The 18,566-nt window shown below is 40.7% G+C and overlaps 1 protein-coding gene across 1 annotated transcript in view; it reads left to right on the top strand.

Moving 5' to 3' along the window:
• The window catches only part of SLC35F1 (solute carrier family 35 member F1), a 148,522-nt gene that overhangs the window by 77,431 nt on the left and 52,525 nt on the right, over positions 1–18,566 (top strand). The window contains exons 5-6 of the mRNA XM_036768254.1: positions 3,696–3,852; positions 11,187–11,239. Coding sequence (XP_036624149.1) covers positions 3,696–3,852; positions 11,187–11,239 — 210 coding nt within the window. The remainder of the gene's footprint in view (positions 1–3,695; positions 3,853–11,186; positions 11,240–18,566) is intronic.

Raw genomic sequence — 18,566 nt, 5'->3', positions numbered from 1 at the left:
AAAATTGTTTTTAGCTGTTTTCAAAAATCTAATCCAATCTCAAAGGACCCAGGTTTACCATCACTACTGATGATCAAGAGACTGGGACGTAACCTCTGAAGGCAATTCCAAAAAAAAAAAATGTCCAGAGATGTATTACACTCAAAATTGTTATATAGTTTCTCAAGAACCTACTTTGAGGAAGTTTTTGATGTATAATCCTGGTCTGTTTATTTAAAAAAAATTTTAAAACTGTCTCAAAGTGTTCCTCACAAAATAGAGGAAGCAGGTATATTGAGAAGCCTATGTAATCAATGAGTGCTTACTGAGCGCTTTCTGTGTGGCAGGCACTTGACTAGGGTCTAGCAATATAAAGACAAAAATGGCCCAGCCCCTGCCCTCCAGGAGTTTAGATTCTATTGGAGGAAACAACCTATAAACATAGAAGCATGTACAAAATACAGGGTGTTCCAGGAGTCTTAGTGCTATTTTAGGTTTAAAACTAGATTCAGTTGACTAGGCCAGCCAGCTGCTGCAGGGCAGGAACCAAGGAGCCAGGGCTATCCTGCGTTGATACCTGCTTACAGGGGAAAAGAAGCCCGGACTCTAAAGGTGTGCAGCAGTTAAGGACAGCTGCTTTCTTCCTGGCTCAGAGGCACGGGAAAGAAAAAAAAATGTGTCGAGGGATAGCAGGGATCATCTCTCCCTACCTGGGCTGGCTAGACTCAGTGTTCACTGGTCCCAACCATTGTCCTCCACTGAAGCTTTTCTCAGTCCTTCAAGAGGAGAGCAGAAAAGCCCAGATCCCAGGCTAAGTGCTTGTTTCTGCAAAGGCTACCCAGCCTCAGGATGACGGTGATTGGCCTTTTCACCCTGGGGTGCCGCTTCCTCCTTCCAGCCACCTTCAAACACAGCCTTCAGGGAGTCTCTGTTCCAAGACATCCACTGTTGTGCATTCTAGGATGGGTGTGCCTCCCACGCACGGTAATTTGAGTGGGGAGCTACTATCTGCGCTGGGAGGGTCCCATGGCTGGTTGAGATGAGTTTTAAGGGAAGGTATGGATTCTAAAAAGCCGATCAGAAGAGGGAGAACACTTCCAGGCATGAAGATTGGCCCATACAAAGGCATGAAGATGGGAGATGTAACATTGAATGTGAGGAAGAACTAGAAGGCCATGTTGGCTAGACCAGTTTCCTAAAGAATGGCTTCATTTCTTTTTTTTTATTTAGGGAGGAAGGCAGGGCAATTGGGGTTAAGTGACTTGCCCAAGGTCACACAGCTAGTAAGTGTGTCAAGTGTCTGAGGCTGGTTTCAAACTCAGGTCCTCCTGACTCCAGGGCTGGTGCTCTACTCGCTGCACCTGAGGCCAAGAGAGATTAAATTATTTTCCCAGTGTCACACAGCAAATAAGTATCTAAGGCAGCCTTTTAACTCAAGTCTTCCTAACTTCAGGTCCAGCACTGTACCTACTGTGCTACCTAGCTGCCTCAGTGGGAAAAAAAAATAGTGTTTGAAGGTTTTCAAAGCATTTTATATATGGTACCTCGTTTGAGCCTCACAACAACTCTGAAAGATAGGTGCAATTATTTATTACCCCCATTTTACAGAGGAGGAAACTGAGGGGCAGAAAGGTTAAATGACTTGTCCAGGGTCACATAGCTAGTATGTAAGGCAGGACTCAAGCTTAGGTTTTTCCAAATCCAGCACTCTATGCCATGGCCACCTAGTTGTTTCCTCCAGGAGCCAGGTCTTATTATCTCTCCTAGTACAGTAAGTTGTATGAGAAAGGAAGGAGGGAGGGAGAGAGGGAGAGAAGGAGGGAAGGAAGAAGGGGAGGAGGAATGGAGGGAAAGGAAGGAGGGAGGGGAGAAAGAAGAGAAGGAAGGAGAGACAGAGAGGAGGAGGAAGAAAGGGAAAAAGGAAAGGAAAGAGAGGGGAGGGGAAGAACAAAAGAAGGGAAGGAAGCAAGCCAGAAAGCCCTGAAGTTACCATCCAGTTACCTCCAAGCGGCTAATAACTCCCCACTCAAATTACCTCAGGAGGCACACCCATCCTAGAATGCACAGCAGTGGATATCTTGGAACAGAGACTCCCTGAAGGCTATGTTTGAAGGTGGCTGGAACTGGTTCTGAGGGAAGGGCTGGGAAGGAAACACTGGAAGGAGGAAGCAGCACCCTAGGGTGAAAAGACCCATCTGCTTTTTAGAATCCATAGCTTCCTTTACTATTCATCTCAACTGGCCATTTTTTCATAGGTAAAGTTGTCCTGTCCATTTTTGTAGACCTTTCAGCCCATACCCTCTTTCAGAGCTGTACAATCATTTATTAGGGGCAAGTAGATGGCACAGTGGAAAGAGTGCTGGGCCTGGAGGACTCATCTTCCTGTGTTCAAATCTGGCCTCAGACATTTACTAGCTGTGTGACCTTGGGCAAGTCACTTAACCCTATTTGCCTCAGTTCCTCATCTGTAAAATGAGCCAAAGATGGAAATAGCAAAACATTCCAAAAAAAAATGCCAAATGGGATCACACAGAGTCAGATACAGCTGAAAGTACTGAATAACAACAACATCTGTTTATGCATGTTGGCATGTCTCTGGGAACTATACTCAGTGGGACAGGACCAGAAATTGTAGTCATGGAAGCCCATTTTCCTTCTCTTCCCTCATCCGTTACACATCCTGCTACACTCAGCAGGAATATTGAGCTAATTATGGCTAATGTTTACGTGAGAAATTTGTTGAAATATTAGGTTCAAACCAAAAAAAAACTATATAAGATTTATAACATACTTTTTCCATAATAGAAAATATCCATCTTTCATTTATTTTTCATGTTATAATACTTATATTAAACGAAAGGGCAGGAACTTAGAAATTTCAGCCTGTAGTTTCTTTGGGTTCTCATTTCTTTAGAAAGTATACATTTTTGTCCACTGTTAAATTCCTACTTGATGGATGCTTTGCTTCCATCTTACTATAGCAGGGAGTGAAATTCAGGGCTAATGGGGTCACTCCCAAGGCCCTTGTCTCTCAGGCAGGTCCATGTAGCATTTGTTTACCCCATGTGCACAGGGAACGGTTAAGCTACACTGAAATAGGTGTGTCCTGTGCATATAATGGACATGAGGCATTTTCTCCTTATTCAAGAAAGGTTTCTAAGTGAGTGGGCTATAAAAGGTGATGTCATTTACCTCATTTAGGGAAATGCTTTGCCCTCAGAAAATATTATAGTCACATTAATAATGGAAGAAGTGTTGGGTTTGAGGTCAGATGACCTTGTTCTGCCATTTAGTTCCATGTGAATTTGGGTGAATAACTTAACTGATTTGTGCCTCAATTTCCTCACAAGCAAAAGGAGAGGGTCGGGCTCCTTCAGAGGTGGCAGACACATCATCTAAGGGCACATGAAGCCCACAATACTCCCAAGAGCCACCCAACCCGGATTAAAATGGAATTGGGAAATGTTTAACAAAATAAATAAAAATATAATAAAACATAGATAATATTACATTTTGAAGCTAAGTCAATGTGTGGCCCTTATGTGTGGCCCAGGGATCCTTATGGATGGATTAGAAGTCCCTGTTTCTATTTGAGTTTGAAATCTCTGGGTTTGATGATCTCTAAGGTAAATGCAAGAACCACTTAGTTCACTGTGGCAGAGGTGGATTCCCTTTATGGATAATCTCATGTGGTGCTATATGTTTTTGGTTTCCAGGAGAAAACAAGCTGATAGGAGACCTCTTGGTCCTAGGAGGAGCCACACTCTATGGCATCTCGAATGTGTGGGAAGAATACATCATTCGAACCCTGAGCCGGGTTGAATTTCTAGGAATGATTGGACTCTTTGGTGCCTTCTTCAGTGGAATTCAGCTGTGAGTAGAAAGAAAAAGCATTTTAGAGTACAAATCACTAATCAATTCTCTTGCTTTTCTATCTCTGTCCCTTGCTTCTTATATTTAGTGGATTTGGTCACTTCTCATGAAAATCAGCAATAATTGTTATGTCCCTACCACCCACCACCCACGCCTCTTTTAAGGTCTGAAAACTACTAATCAGCACTTTTATAAAATGGAGTCTCAGAACCAGAAGGTACCTCAGAGGTCATCCAATTGGCCACCACCTGATGCAAGAGTTCTCATCACAACATCCTGATATGGCCTTTCAACTTCTACTTAAACTCCTCCAGTGAAAGGCACCCACTACCTCACTGGGCAGGTATTCCATATTGTTACAGCTCTAATTGTAAGGAAAGTCTTCCTTTTAACCTAGAAGTTTAGTTCCTTTGTATTTAGCTTGCAATAGACTTGAATCAAATTTTCTAGGAGACATGTAGAAGTGCATCAGATTTTCCAGACCAGTAGGGTGGTACTTAGTGCATTGTAGGAAATAAATGGAAATGATATGATCCGATGCACTTGACAAGGTGACAAGGCCTTACCTATACTGAACCACATAACTCTTGAGGCATAAGAATTCTCTTCTTAGCATGTATCAAGAAACTAATCCACTGCCTAGAGAGCTTTTTTTCAATTCAACAAGCATTTATTATCTACTATATACCAGAGTTTGGTATAAAAATTTAGTTAAAATTAAATAGGTATCTATTGTTTAAAATTAAATAGCCACCCATGTACATGTTCCTTCAGAGCAGTGATTTACCATGATGGAATATGTACCTGTTATTTTTATTTTTTAGAAATTATTTATTTTTCTTGGGCCCACTTCTCTCTCTACACTCTCTTGGTGACCTCATCAGTTTACATGGGCTTAATCTTCATCTCTGTACTTATGATCCCGAGAACTACATATCTAGACTGAGTTTCTTTACTGAACTCATCCTGCATCACCAACTGCCTGTTAGGTATTTCAAACTCAGAATGTACAAAACAGAACTCATCCCCTTTCCCCCAAAACCCACTCCACTTGAGAACTTTCCTGTTACTACCAAGAGCACCACTATCCATCTAGTCCTCAGGTTTGTAAGAACAGTGTCTTCTCCAACTCCTCACTTCTTAATTCACTCCATATGTCTAATCAGTGACCAAATCCTATCTCTTCTACTTCCACATTATCTCTCACATCCGTCCCCTCTCTCCAAATGATACAGCTACCACTCTTGTTCAAGACCTTATTGATATTTGCCTGGACTACTGAAATAGCCTTCAGATTGCCTCAGGTCTCTCTCCAATTAATCTTCAAAATAGCTATCAACAAGATTTTCCCGAAGTACAGGTCTGACCATGTCACTCACCTATCCAATAAACTTCAGTAGCTTCCTATTACTTCAAGTAGCAAATATGATCTCCTCAGCTTGGAATTTAAAGCCCTCATAACCTGGTACCAATCTGCTTCTTCAGCCTTATTACACATTCTTCTTCTTTATGTACACTATGCTCCAAACTCACTTGATTTTGCATTTTCCCTAACAGTCCAACTCCTTTACTCTTTTCACAAGGGCTGTCTCACAGCCTAAAAGTCAGTCCCCCTCTTAGAGTTCCTCATTTCCTTTAAAAATAAATTTAAATATCACCTTCTACCCAGAGGCTTTCCTGGTCTTCTCAGCTGCTAAATCTTTATATCACTCTCCTCCCTGCATAAATTATCTTGAATCAATTCTATATATTTTGCATTTGTGCATATGCAAACCTGTATAACTAAGCATTTGGGATAGGGGAAAAAGAAAGGCAAAAACATAGGCCCCTGCCCTTCAGGAGCTTCCATTCTAAAGGAGGAGACTACACACAATTAACTAGGTACATAGGAGATGTATACAGTAGAAGGTTATTTCTGAGGAAGGCATTAGTAGTGAATTGGGAATGGGACACACCAGGAGAGGCCTTCTGCAGAGGATGGAATATGAAGAAGCAAAAGAGAGGAAAGGAAGCATTTCGGGCATAGGGGGAGGAGTAGCCAGTGCAAAGGTTCAAAGGTAAAGTGCAAGGAACAGAATGAATGCCAAGTGTAACTGGATTGTAGAGTACATAAAGGGGAATAAAGTATAAGAAGACTGGAAAAAGTCAGGTTGTTAAGGGCTCAAAATTCCAATGGAAATTTTTTCATTTGATCCTGAAGGTAATAGGGAGTCACTGGAGTTTGAGTAAGGAAGTGACATGGCCATACCTGGACTTTAAGAAGACAATTTTAGCACCTGAGTAGAAGATGGACTAAAATGGTGAAAGACATGAGGCAAGGAGACTAACCATCAGGCTATTGCAATAGGTCATGTGTGAGGTGATGAGAGCCTGAATCAGGGAAGCTGCTGTGTGAGTGGAAGGAAGTGGACTTATGTAAGAGATGCTATGAAGGTAGGAACACCAAAACTTAGCAACAGATTGAATGTGTGCAATGAGTGCTAGGGAGGAGTTGAGGATAACATGGAGTTCAGGAAGCTGAAAAACCAAGAGGATGGTTGTGGCCTCAGTAGTGGTAGGAAAGCTTGGAAGAGGAGAGGGTTGGGGGGAGAGGTAATGAGTTCTGTTTTATACGTGTTCGGTTTGAGTTGCCCTTAGCACAGCCTTTTCAAAATGTATAATAGCAGTTGATGAGATATTGGAGCTTCTGAGAAAGGTTAAAGTTGGATACGTAGATGTAGGAGGCATCTGTATGTAGATAACCAAACCGATAGGATCTAATGAGATCACTAAGATAGAGAAGGAGAGAAGATCTGGGCAGAACCTTGGGACATCCATGATTAGTGGGTGTGACCTGGATGAATATCCAGCAAAGATGACTGAGAAAGAGGAGTTAGAAAGGTAGGAGAAGAATCCAAAGAAAGCAGTGTCACAAAAATCTAGAGAGTATCCAGGAGTAGGCAATCAATAGTGTTGAAGGCTGTGGAGAGGTCAAGAAGGATAAGAACTGAGAGGCCAATAGACTAGGAAATGGAGAGGTTATTAGTAATTTTGGGAGAGCAATTTCAGTTGTAAGATAACGTTAAAAGCCAAGTTAGAGGATTCAGAAGGAAGGAAGAAGAGACTACCTACCATAGATGTTTTTCTCAAAGAGTTTAGCTGACAATCTATCAAGAGAAATATAAGACAAGAGATAGAAGGAATAGTAGGATCAAGTGAGAGGATTTTTTAAGAACAGGGGAGGCATGGGCATGTTTATAGGTCTCAGGGAAGGAACCAGTAGTAGACAGGGAGAAAGAAAAGATTAGATAAAGAGTGGGGCTGATAAAGTGGGTGATCTACTGGAGAAGATAGGAGGGGAATGAGATCGAAGGTACATTTAGAGGGGTTAGTCTTGGCCAAAAAAAAAAGAGCGAAAAGAAGAATAATGAAGGATTATGATCAGATAAAGGAATTTCAAAATTCATGAACATTTAGGTGGAATGCTTATGGGCAATGGCAATATCAAGGGTATGACTATCTTTGTAGTTGAGGCAGAGGAGTAGGTCATGGGAATTGAGTTGATTGAGGAACTCTAACAAGAATGTTAGAGTATTTGAGGAAGTATCAATACCTACGTTAGGTCTCCTGGTATGAAAGCAGAAAGACTGTGAGCCAGGCACTGAAGGAAGAATGTCCTGGAAGTCAAAAGATAATGATCAGGATCTAGATTTGGTGACAAATTTGAATAGTGTAAACCTCAAAGGAGGAAAGGTTGATGAGTGATTGTAGTAGAGGAAGTATTCTGACCCCTCGCCCCTACCATGGCCAGATGGTTCAAGTGAAAGCACAACCAGTACTGGAAAGAGTGGCAGGAAATAAGATGTCATCAGGCCCCAGTAAATACAAGGAGACAGAAGGAGTTAGAAAGAAAAATAGTTTAAGATAAAAACAGATTTCTTCATTGGGTATAGGGCATTCCAGAGGACAAAAGAGGAAGAAGCAAGATGATCTTGTGTAGGACATTTACAGAAATGGTTGAGAAGGATAGAACTGAGGAAGCAAGCACTTGGAGACAGGAAACAAGGTTTGCAGTTCCAGAGCCAGGAGTTCAGAATCACTGGGAGAGAGTATGAGGGAACTGACATATGCTTACCAATGAAAAATGAGTCAAGACAGAGTTATGGTGGCTGGGGAGAGCCCTCATCTAAGAGAGGCAGGTGATTAGCTGTTCACATTTGCCCTTCAAGGTCCAACCTCATGGCAGGTAATGATGCTGTGTCTCAGAAGCTTCAGGAGGTCAGCCTCATAACAGGCAGGAGCAGGTGGAGGTATGGCTCTGGAGAAGCAAGTCAGGAGGCAGGAGCCGACAGGGAAAAATGGATCTGGCCTAGGGAATGGCCTCTAGAACACTGCAGGAGGCCCTAGAATGTGCAATGGTCTATATAGGCCCTGACACAATGCCCTCTGGGAAAGACCCAGTAGTTAATAATATTTTGTCATTGGAAATTATAAATCATCATGTATGAGTACCTTTAGAATCATTTCCTCTCAATTCATATAGTCACCACCCAAGTTCAGGCCCTCCATCTCTCACCTGGACTATTGCAATAGCCTTCTAACTCTGTTTCCCTGTCTCAAGTTTCTCTCCACTACAATCCATCCTCCACTCAGCTGCCAAGCTAAGAGCATGGATCTGACTATGTCAGTGACTCCCTATTGCTGCCAGGATCAAACATAAACTTATCTGTCATTTAAAGCTCTTGATAATCTGGTCCCTTTCTACCTTTCCAGTCTTCATATACTTAATTTTACCACATACACTCTGTGTTACCAACCCTGAAACTTGGAGTTCCTAAACAAAATACTCTATCGTATTTCTTGTCTCCAGGCTTTTGCACTCTTTATCCCCTATGCCTGAAATTCTTTACTCCCTCACTATTACTGGCTTCCCTGACTTCCTTCAAGATTCAGCTCAGACCCCATATTATATATGAAGCTTACCCCAAGCCCCTTTTCTCTAAGATCCCCTTCTATTTTCACTGTACAGTATATATTTTGTATGTACATAGTTATTTGTGAATTGTCTCCCCCACCCCAGCCAATTAGAACATGAGTTCCTTTACAGCAGGAACTGTGATTTTGCCTTTCTGTTGTTAGGACATAGCATAGAATCTGGCAAATAGTAAGTGCTTAATAAAAGTTTGTTGGCTTAATTTTTTAATGTGCAAAGCACAATTCTTCATCAATAGGATTGGAACCCTTAACTAGGATGGTGAAGAATGACTTTGGAATTATTCTAACCCTGCAGTGTAGACCTTAACCCACTCTATAAAATACATATGGAGCAACTAAGTTGTAGCCCCATTGATTCAGTGCCTGAAATAATCTTCAAAGTTCATTTCTTAGTATTAGGGTTCTTTTAAAATAGAAGTAGGTGCTTTAACAGGTAGTGTTTCTCCCCACTCCATAGTTACTGGAGATCTGGTAATATGGTAGATGGAGCACTGGACATAGAGTCAGGAAGATCTGAGTTCAAATCCAGCTTCAGACACTTACTAGCTATGTAACCCTGGGCAAGTCACTTAATTTTTTGCCTCAGTTTCCCAATCTATAAAATGGAAACAATAATGGCCCCTACACCTTAGGGTTGTTGTAAGAATCAAATTACCCAATATTTGTAAAGCCCTCACAAATCTTAAAGCACAATGTAAATGCTAAATATTATTACTATCTTCAAGCAGACCACAGATATTTCTTGGGGGCTAATGCATGCTATGGGTAATAGTTGGTCTCTGAGGTCCCTTCCAACTCTGGGAATATACAATAAGATAAAATATGTACAAGATAAACATTTTTCAAGAGTTATCTAACTTGAAATATTGATAAAGAAATCCAGAGTGGGCAGACCAATGGAGAGAGAAGGCCCATGCCAGAAATCATTTCTTGCTTTCTTGTTCATTTTATGCTTAATATACGTTTTTAAGAAAAACACCACCTAAATTTAGTGCTCTGTGTGTGACAGTGGGGAGGGGTGGGTTGGGAGGAAAAAGTATCCCAGTTCCACTATTTACAACTTTAATTGGCTTTCCTATTTTTTTTTTTGGTACAGAGGAATTCAATTTTAAATTAACAAGGAGCTAACATCTGTATTTGGGTGAAATTCAAAGTGTAAGACTAATGGGGTGTGGAAGGCAAAGAGAACGATAAAGATCACTGGGGTTTCAGAGATTCAAGTGAGCTATCGAGGATTGGAACTCTTATGTTCCCTATTGTTCCCTAATTGAACTTCCTGCTCCCTGTCATTGATTGGCCACCATTAGATTGAGAGCCAAAGTCTGTCATTAGGTTAACCACTCTTCCTCTACCCAGTGAAACATGTCTTAAATTTAAGAGTCACAAAAGATAACTTTTTGCTAGGGCTACATTTGAGGAATGCCCAGTAGCATTTAGGACTCTGTGAGCCTTCAGCATAATGTATCTATCATTTAGAGCCCAAATAATCAAAGTATTATACGGTGTTTTTGTCAAGTTCAAGTAACCGTATATTCTAAACACCTCTGAGGTATTGGGGAGGGGGACGGAAGAGACAGCTGAACTCTTCTTTGCCCTAGCACAGGGCTGTCCCACCTTAGGTTATCTTAGGGCTGCATTAAAATAAAATAATTATTCAAGGGCTGCACCCAGAATAAAGAATACAGTATATTAATATAATAGTTAATTTGTAGTCTTACCTCATTTAGATTTAGCAAGTGCTATGAAAAGTCATGGTATTTTTAAAACTTTTTATTGAAACGATAGACAGAATGTTTTGATTAGCCATTTTAGTGCGAGCTCTGTGATAGCTCACCTTCATTTACTAAAGCATTTATGTCAATTTCTATGCTTGTAGGCAGCCCGCATGCAGCCCATGGGCCATATTTTGGACAGCCCTGTCATAGCATAACACACCATCTTCCCACAATTGCCTCTGACTCCTATATTCTACAGACTGCTCATACAAAGTCCTGATTAACCTCTTCAAACTCAGGAGATTTGAAACTATAATCTTTTTTTAGAACATTCAGCCAAATACATTGGGGTAGGGGTTGAAGTCTGAGGAAAGAGTGGAGACAATGGATAGATAATTTGCTTCATTCAGTCATTAAAAGGTCTGAGTGACTAAATGATTTACTCTCATCTCTGTGGACTAAAATTATTCAGAGGGAAATCTCCAACTGACTAAATAGGCTTGTCCTAATGTGCTTTGTAGAGTCTTCTTGCCCTTGCTTTGTTTTTAATGATATCCAAGGGGTGATGGTCACCTGGATGAATCAGGAAAGAAATAGATTCCACTGTGTTCCTACTTCTCACCTTCACCTTCTTTTCTCTTCTAGGGCTATAATGGAGCACAAGGAGCTCTTGAAGGTGCCCTGGGATTGGCAAATCGGTAAGGAGATAATCGACCTTATTGAAGATCCTGCCTGTGAGAACCCATAGGCATTTTCTTTAAGGATGGAATAGTGTTTGTGTGGGAGCGAAGATGGTGGTGAGGTATAAAGGAGTAGGAGGAGCAAGAAAATAATAAAGACTTTTAGAGTTTGACCCTTACAAAGGGTCATAGACTGGAAGTTTATGTTCCCTAACAATTCCTAATTGAGCTCCTTGACCACTGACATTGACTGGCCACCATTAGATTGGAAGCCAAAGGATGTCTTTGGGTAACACTCCATTTCACCCCAGCCCTCCCCGCAAATAGCAATGAAACAGGTCCTAAATCTGGAGGGATGAAAAGGATGGCAATTTGGCATGATCAAGAAAATCACTGCAACAGTGAGAAAACTGATATGGTCATTAAGAACTTACAGTTTATATGGGAAGGGGAAAAAATAAAGGGACTTTAAAAAAACATAAAAGAAAACAGACTGTACAAGGCATTCTGAGCCCATAAACTCCTTTTCTGATGGGAGCTGTTTGCACAAAACTAGTTAATTGCTTTCCAAATGGATTTGGTGGAAAATAACAGCCATGCTTTGAGCTGGTTTATAGTCATTCTGCACATCCTGGGCTTCACTTGTTTCTCAAATTTCTTTTTCCTTTTTCAATTTAGAAAATGGGTTTATGATCCAAGGTGATTTTATAAACCTCATATATTAAGCCAATTGGCTAAAAGGAGCAACATTTCAGGGCTTTGAAGTCTGTAGGATGGTATGCTTGGTGTCTGTTCTTGTATATGCTGTCTTTATGCTGTTTGAGGTTTGAAAACTCAAGGTACCATACAAGGAAGAGAGAAATGCCACAAAGCAGGAGCTAGCAAAGAGAAAATGAAGCAAGCCATTTTTATTGAAAGGAATATTCTCAGAATAAGAAGGAACAGGATAGAAACAGGTCAGGTGCTCTGGAATCCCCCGATCAGGCACCCCCAAAACCAGGAAAGTCCAGTGAATTTTTATAGGGTTCCTATCTGAGTCAAGCAAGACCAATCATTGGGGGAAAGCCTGCACTTGGTATGTTGATTAAGGTTCTGGGACTGATGCTGATTCATTGGGTCAAAGGAGGGGATGTGTGGAATGCCTAGAGAATTGACAGCTAGTTGATAAACTTCCCAAGGGACTTTATGACATTACTACAGGCCTTACTTTGGGGGTGACTCAGGGAATTCTAACTTCCCTGGTTCTTTATGTGGTAGGGCAGAGAGGCTACTGAGGTCCTTATACTTGCACAGACAGATCATGATATTGTGTGTCCCCATTGCTAGATGGAATTCTCTTTATCATGTTTTAACCATGGGTCCACCTGCCTGAAGTAAGTTGTGATCTAATGGTGTGTTGAAGGCTTGTCTAGTCATGCTTCAAAATAAGGCATATTAATCCATCAGTGTCATTTCCCCCAGCACCACCTCCTGCATCCAAGGTCAACCGGCTGCCTACAGAAATCTCTTTGCAGGCATATCTTAAATTATCCTATTATTCCTAGATCTCTCTGGGGTTCATATCTATTGTCTTCGGGGGCCCACAGACCTATCAGCCTTACTATCTCATTCTTCGAAGTTTTGAAGCAGAGTGTTGAATTAAGTGAAATGGGTTTTTTTTTTCCAAAAGGGGTTGGATGGGGTGTAGGTTGGAGCTGAGAAAGAAACAAGCTGCAGGTTGTGGATGTATTTGATTTTGATCATCTCAGAACCATGGGAAAATGCTCTGAATGCTTGGTAACCCTTCAAATCAAGTATCCCATGAGTAGGAATTAATTTGATATTGATGGTAATAATAATGATCAGAAAGAATGTGTCTGCTAATTATGTGGATGTCATATGTGCTTCCAAGGGAGTTTTTAATTCAGGGTTAGCTGAATGCACCATTAAAAGAGAGTTCCATTTTTGTGCTCTTATCCTGCCATGAAAATGTCAAACCAGAGTAGTTAGAAATGCTCATGGGACATGGGAAGGCAATCAGATGTGTTAGGTTAATCATAGAATGATCTGCTTAGGGACAGTGATTGGAAAGGGCTCAATTTGACCAGGAATAGACATATAATGTTCATTGTTTGCTTTTGACCCCTTCAGATTGAGGGTTAGCAAAAGGTTTGTTGTTTCATTTGGGGAGTTTGTTGTTTTTTACTCCAAGATCGAACTTTTTTGCAATTCTCAGAGAGGACAGAAGTAGTTTAGTATCATAGCTAGAGTTCTAGACTCAGAATCAGGAAAACTTGGATTGAAATCCCCTCTTTGACATTTAGTGTCAGATGTGCTTTGTAGCCACAGGTAAAATTACTCAACTTCTTTGAGGTTCAGTTTCCCCAATCTCTAAAATGGGAATAATGCTAACACCCTTAGTACCTACCTTACAGAGTGATTGTGGTGGTTACACAGAGCAATTTACGTATCTTTGCAAACCTTCAAGCACTATATAAACATCAGCTATCATTTTCATCGTGACCAAACTTCTCAGCTCCTTAGTCAAGGAAGGAGCCTGACCTCTCATCTTGAATTTCATGAGCAAATTCCAAGGGAGATTTGGGGAAGCAGAGGAAGAAGCTACAAGTAAGATATTTAATTTCACTCCTAGGTATCTGCAGGTGCCATACCAGTACCTGTCCCACTGTATGAGGAAGAGTTAGAGTGTAGGCAAAGGAACTACAACTTCCCTAGAAAGTACCCTTGGAGATGGGCCCCAAGAATCTGTGCCTCTGTCTTGGTTTCTCCTCCTCTTCCTCTCTCCCTCCCTCTCTCTACTTCCTTCCTTCTGGAGAGTGTGTCAATTAAACTCCAAGTTCCCTTTACTCACTAACACCCCTCTGCCCCCACCACTTCCAATCCCACCCCAAATCTTACATATTTTTGAAACCAACAAGAAAAGGACAGTGTATAAGTGGGATAATATAGTTATCATTTTTTAAATTCCTTGGCAAAATGTCACTTAATGAATTGCTGTTCGTTTCATTATTCTTTCTCCCGTTGTATCAGCCAACTGCAGACGACAATTATTTGAAAGTGTTAAGTTAGAAGAGTTCTTTTCTCTACTCAATAGAACTAGTTTTGATTAGCTAACTGAGTCAGTAAAACCTACAACCCAACTCAGTGAAAACATCCTCTCCAGAGCCTTGGTGCTCTAGCCACAGCAGGAAGACTAATAAATAACTCATTGAGCTCTCTCCTCATCTGCTGTAACTGTGTTAAGAATGCATAAACTAACTTTAAACTGTTCTAAAATCCAAGTGCCCCTGGCTAGAGAAAATCTGAAATGTCACATCTTACTTGGGTTTAGAGACTATAAGTTTGTTTTTGTTTTGTTTTCTGAATGCCAAAAGGACCCAAATGACTTAGCAAACCTAGCCTTCTCTAACAGTTTTCCCTTTCTGAGTTGAGCCTGCTTGTCGTCATGACCTCATTCTGAAGTCAGGGTTTCTTTTTCCTTCTTTCTTTCTGTCTGTTTTTATCTTTCCTTCTTTCAAGACCTGTAACTTTATTGGCATAGCAATCTTCTCTACCATTGCAGTTTGCTACCTGCTCTATAACTTTTAGAGAATTGTGCAGGGCACTGAGGGGTTAAGTGAGTTGTCCAGGGTCACACAGCTTCTATGAGGCAAAAGGTAGGCTCTCAATCCACTATCAAAGCTGCTTCTCAGCAAGACCGTCTTGCTTCGGCTTTCTTAAAATCAAAAACAAATTTTTAAATGTGCATCCTTTCAAAAGAGAAGGTGAGACCAATGGGCCACACTAATAATAACTCACATTCATATAGCACTTGAAAGTTCAAAGAGTAGTACAGTGGAGATAATAAGGGCTTTGGAGCAGAAGGACCAAATTTCTAGTCTGATCTCTGATTTTTACTGTCTGTGTAACCTTGGATGGGTCACTTCATGTCCCACAGCATCATTTTCCCCACCTGTAAAATGAGAGAGTTAGATCTCTGAGGTTCCTTCCAGCTCCAAATATATGATTCTATAATTGATTAAACCTCACAACAATCCTGGAGGGCTCGAAAATCCTGCAGACAAGACAGCTAAACCTAGAGTCTATGAAGATAGATAGATAGATACATAGATAGATACACAGATTTGTTGTTGTTCAGTCGTTTCTGTCATGTCTGACTCTTCATTACCCCATTTGGGGGTTTTCTTGGCAAAGGTACTGGGTTGGTTCGCCATTTCCTTCTCTAGTTCATTTTATAGATAAGGAACTGAGCCAAACAGGGTAAGGGTCACACAGCTAGTAAGTGTCTGAAGCCAGATTTGAACTCATAAAGATGAGTCTTCTTGATTCTAAGCCCATTGCTTTATCCACTGCACCACCTAGCTACCCAGATATAGATAAACTGTATTTTGATGTAATTGTTTCCATTGTGATCCTATGTATGTCTTATCTTATGCAATTAAAAAAGTTATTCTGAAAAAGAGGTCCTTGGACTTCATTACGGAATCTAAGATATACACACATTAAGAACTACCTACAGTTATCACTATGCCAATTTTACAAATGGAGAAACTAAAGGTCAGAAAGGGTCAGGGGTTTGCCCATTGTCACTCAGACAAGTATGAAAGGCAGGATATGAATCCAGATCCAATGCTCTATCTACCACACTAATCCTATGGCTACAGAGAAGAGGTGTGGATTCAAGTGTGTAGAACAAGAGGCAAAATGAAGTGCCAAGGCTTCCTCTAGCAATGAACAACTTCCTAAACACAATACCCATTTCCCAATAGCATTGTCATGGGGGTTATTTATGGAGAAAGTATACAGATAATGACAAGCATAAATAAATTTCAAATTTGCAAGAGGAGGACCATCTCGGTTCAGGAAAAGGTCAGAGATCAAAGTCTTCCTGTGGACAAAACTAGTTTAACTATTTTGACTATCAAAATAATCAAAAAATCTTGTAATCCAATGTTGTTTGAGGAGTTTTTTTGTTAGTAAGTTGAGCAATTTTTAAAAATATTATAACTCTACAGTCATAATAGGGGGTTGGCATCAAAGCCAGGAAAATCTGACTTTAAGTGCTATCTACAAGGCTATATGACCCTGGGCAAGTCACTTAACCCATTAGTTCACTTTAAGAAAGCCAATAAATGACACTTTATAATTATGGTGCCCACCTACTTTGGATGAAGTAAATTTGTTGGTTCTGGGAGTTCCTTGTACCAATGAAATCCCTTGCCCAGTCTCTAACCCTATCAAAAATTTAGCAAAATTTAGGCTCAGCTGTGAAGCTACAGCCTAAAAGTCCAAACAGCATATTAGACGGGCTAAGAGCGAGCAAATTAGTATATGTTGTTGCTATGTTAACCTTTATTTACAACTTAATAATTTATTTTTTCAAAGACTGCCATGCTCATTAGAGGCTCACCAACAATATACCTTGCATCTGGCAAAATGACAGACTGAGCTTTTGTTTACACTCTGTTTTAGGGTTTTAAACCTTTTTGATTCCTTAAGAATTCCTGCTAATGAAGAGAGCCAAATAAATACAGCTCTCCTGTCTGGTGGCCACTAATTCAGTATTACTCTGTTATAAATACTATAGCATGGAGCTGTTCCTGGGTTCTTGAAGGCAATGCCAAGGCAACCCAGGCTCTGGCAAGTACTACCAAGCTGGGAAAGGCTTCAGATAAAATCCTCTTTTTAGATCAAATATCTATCTGAGGACCAATCTGGCTAAGTTTGGAGAACCTGACTGGTAAGTGGGGCACAGGAAGTCTTGAAGACCATTGAAGCTATTAATGCTTAAAACTGCACTAAGATTTTTGGGACACCTTATAGAGGGGGTATGATCTGCATAAGATCAATACCAACAAATTTACAGGGGCTGGAGGTTTTAAAGTTAGATTTGGAACAGAAGGATTAACATATTGATGCACATTAGTCAGTTGGTGGAACCTTTGCCATGTGAAGGAGAACAAAATGGAACATACTTTATGTGAAAGCATTTATTACAGATAGTTCCCCCTTGAGATCAGAGGATTTCAGGGCTGGGAGGGACCTTCAAAGTCATCTAGTCCAATCCTTTCATTGTATAAATGAGAAAACTGAGGCTGTGAAAGGCTTGCCCAAGGTCATGGAGTTATTAAGCAGCAGAGATAAAATTCAAACTCTGGTCTACTGTCTCCAAAGTCTACACTCTCGAAGGCAGCTGGTTGGTGCAGGGGGTAAAAAGTTGGGCCTGGACAATGCAGATCAGTACTTGTTCTGCAACTTATGGTCTTAGGGAGTTGCCTAGTGGCACAAAGAGGTTAAGTGCCTTGCTTGAGATCACACAGCCTGTGTGTATCAGAGGTGAGATTTGCACCTTGGTTTTTCTGACTGCAGAAACAGTTCTCTTTTCACCACTCCATGCCACCATTCATGCCCTGGAGCAGGTCATTATATTGCGTGAAATGTACAGAAAAATGGATAGCCAAAAAATTGATTTGGTGGTGGCTTGAGTTATCTGCTGAATAATGGCAAAGAGACTGCTGCATATTTATCTTTCTGCCTTGCTCTTTTTCCTGATTACAGCTGCAAGTTGCTATCACATACTTGTTTAAGACTCATTGAGAGTCCATAATGTTCTAGGCACTTTAAGAACAGAAGTATAAACATGTAACCCTTCCTTGACTCTCCCACAGTGTCTCAGAGAATGCAGAGATCCATTCTTGGGAAGAATGAGCATGGGAGCACCTTGTCTCCCACCAATGCTCAGATTAGAAAAGCAGTGTCTTCCTGTTGTGTTCATCTGAGATTCCAAAGGTGAAGCCAAATACATTTCCATGCATATTTATACATTGATCATGCAAGAAAGGCTTTAACTTTTGCATTTTTAATGAGCTGGTAGTAAGGCAAATAAATTATAAAAAGCATGAAACCCAAGGGCAAAGAAAATAATTTTCACCTTTTTTTATATTAGGGAACATGAATTCTTGAGGGAGGATCCTAAAGCCTACAATGGTATTATTATTAAAGCTGAAACATCCACTGTAGGGCTGATGCCATTAGTAGATATGTGGCTAATCCAGCTTCCTCTTCTATGATTCCACCACACTAGAGGGGGCTGTTGGCTAGAGCTTTCCTCCATTAGCATTTGGGGGTGGGGGTTGCAGCAGGGGAGGGCCATAGATTTGATGTGACTTGTATTTCATTAAGGGCCTAAAATGTATTTAGGATTCATACTGTGTAAAAACTCCTCCTACGACCAAATCACATTTTTCTTTGGAAGCCTCATGGGATTTTGTAGTCAAAGAGATATTAAGTATAGCTTAAAATGCTTTTTCTCCTATTAGAGCCACAGAAGCCCTAAGAATTTGGG

The sequence above is a fragment of the Trichosurus vulpecula genome, chromosome 7, assembly GCF_011100635.1.
Source record: "Trichosurus vulpecula isolate mTriVul1 chromosome 7, mTriVul1.pri, whole genome shotgun sequence".
NCBI classification, from domain to species: Eukaryota; Metazoa; Chordata; class Mammalia; order Diprotodontia; family Phalangeridae; genus Trichosurus; species Trichosurus vulpecula.
This window is presented reverse-complemented; position numbering and strand designations above follow the sequence as displayed.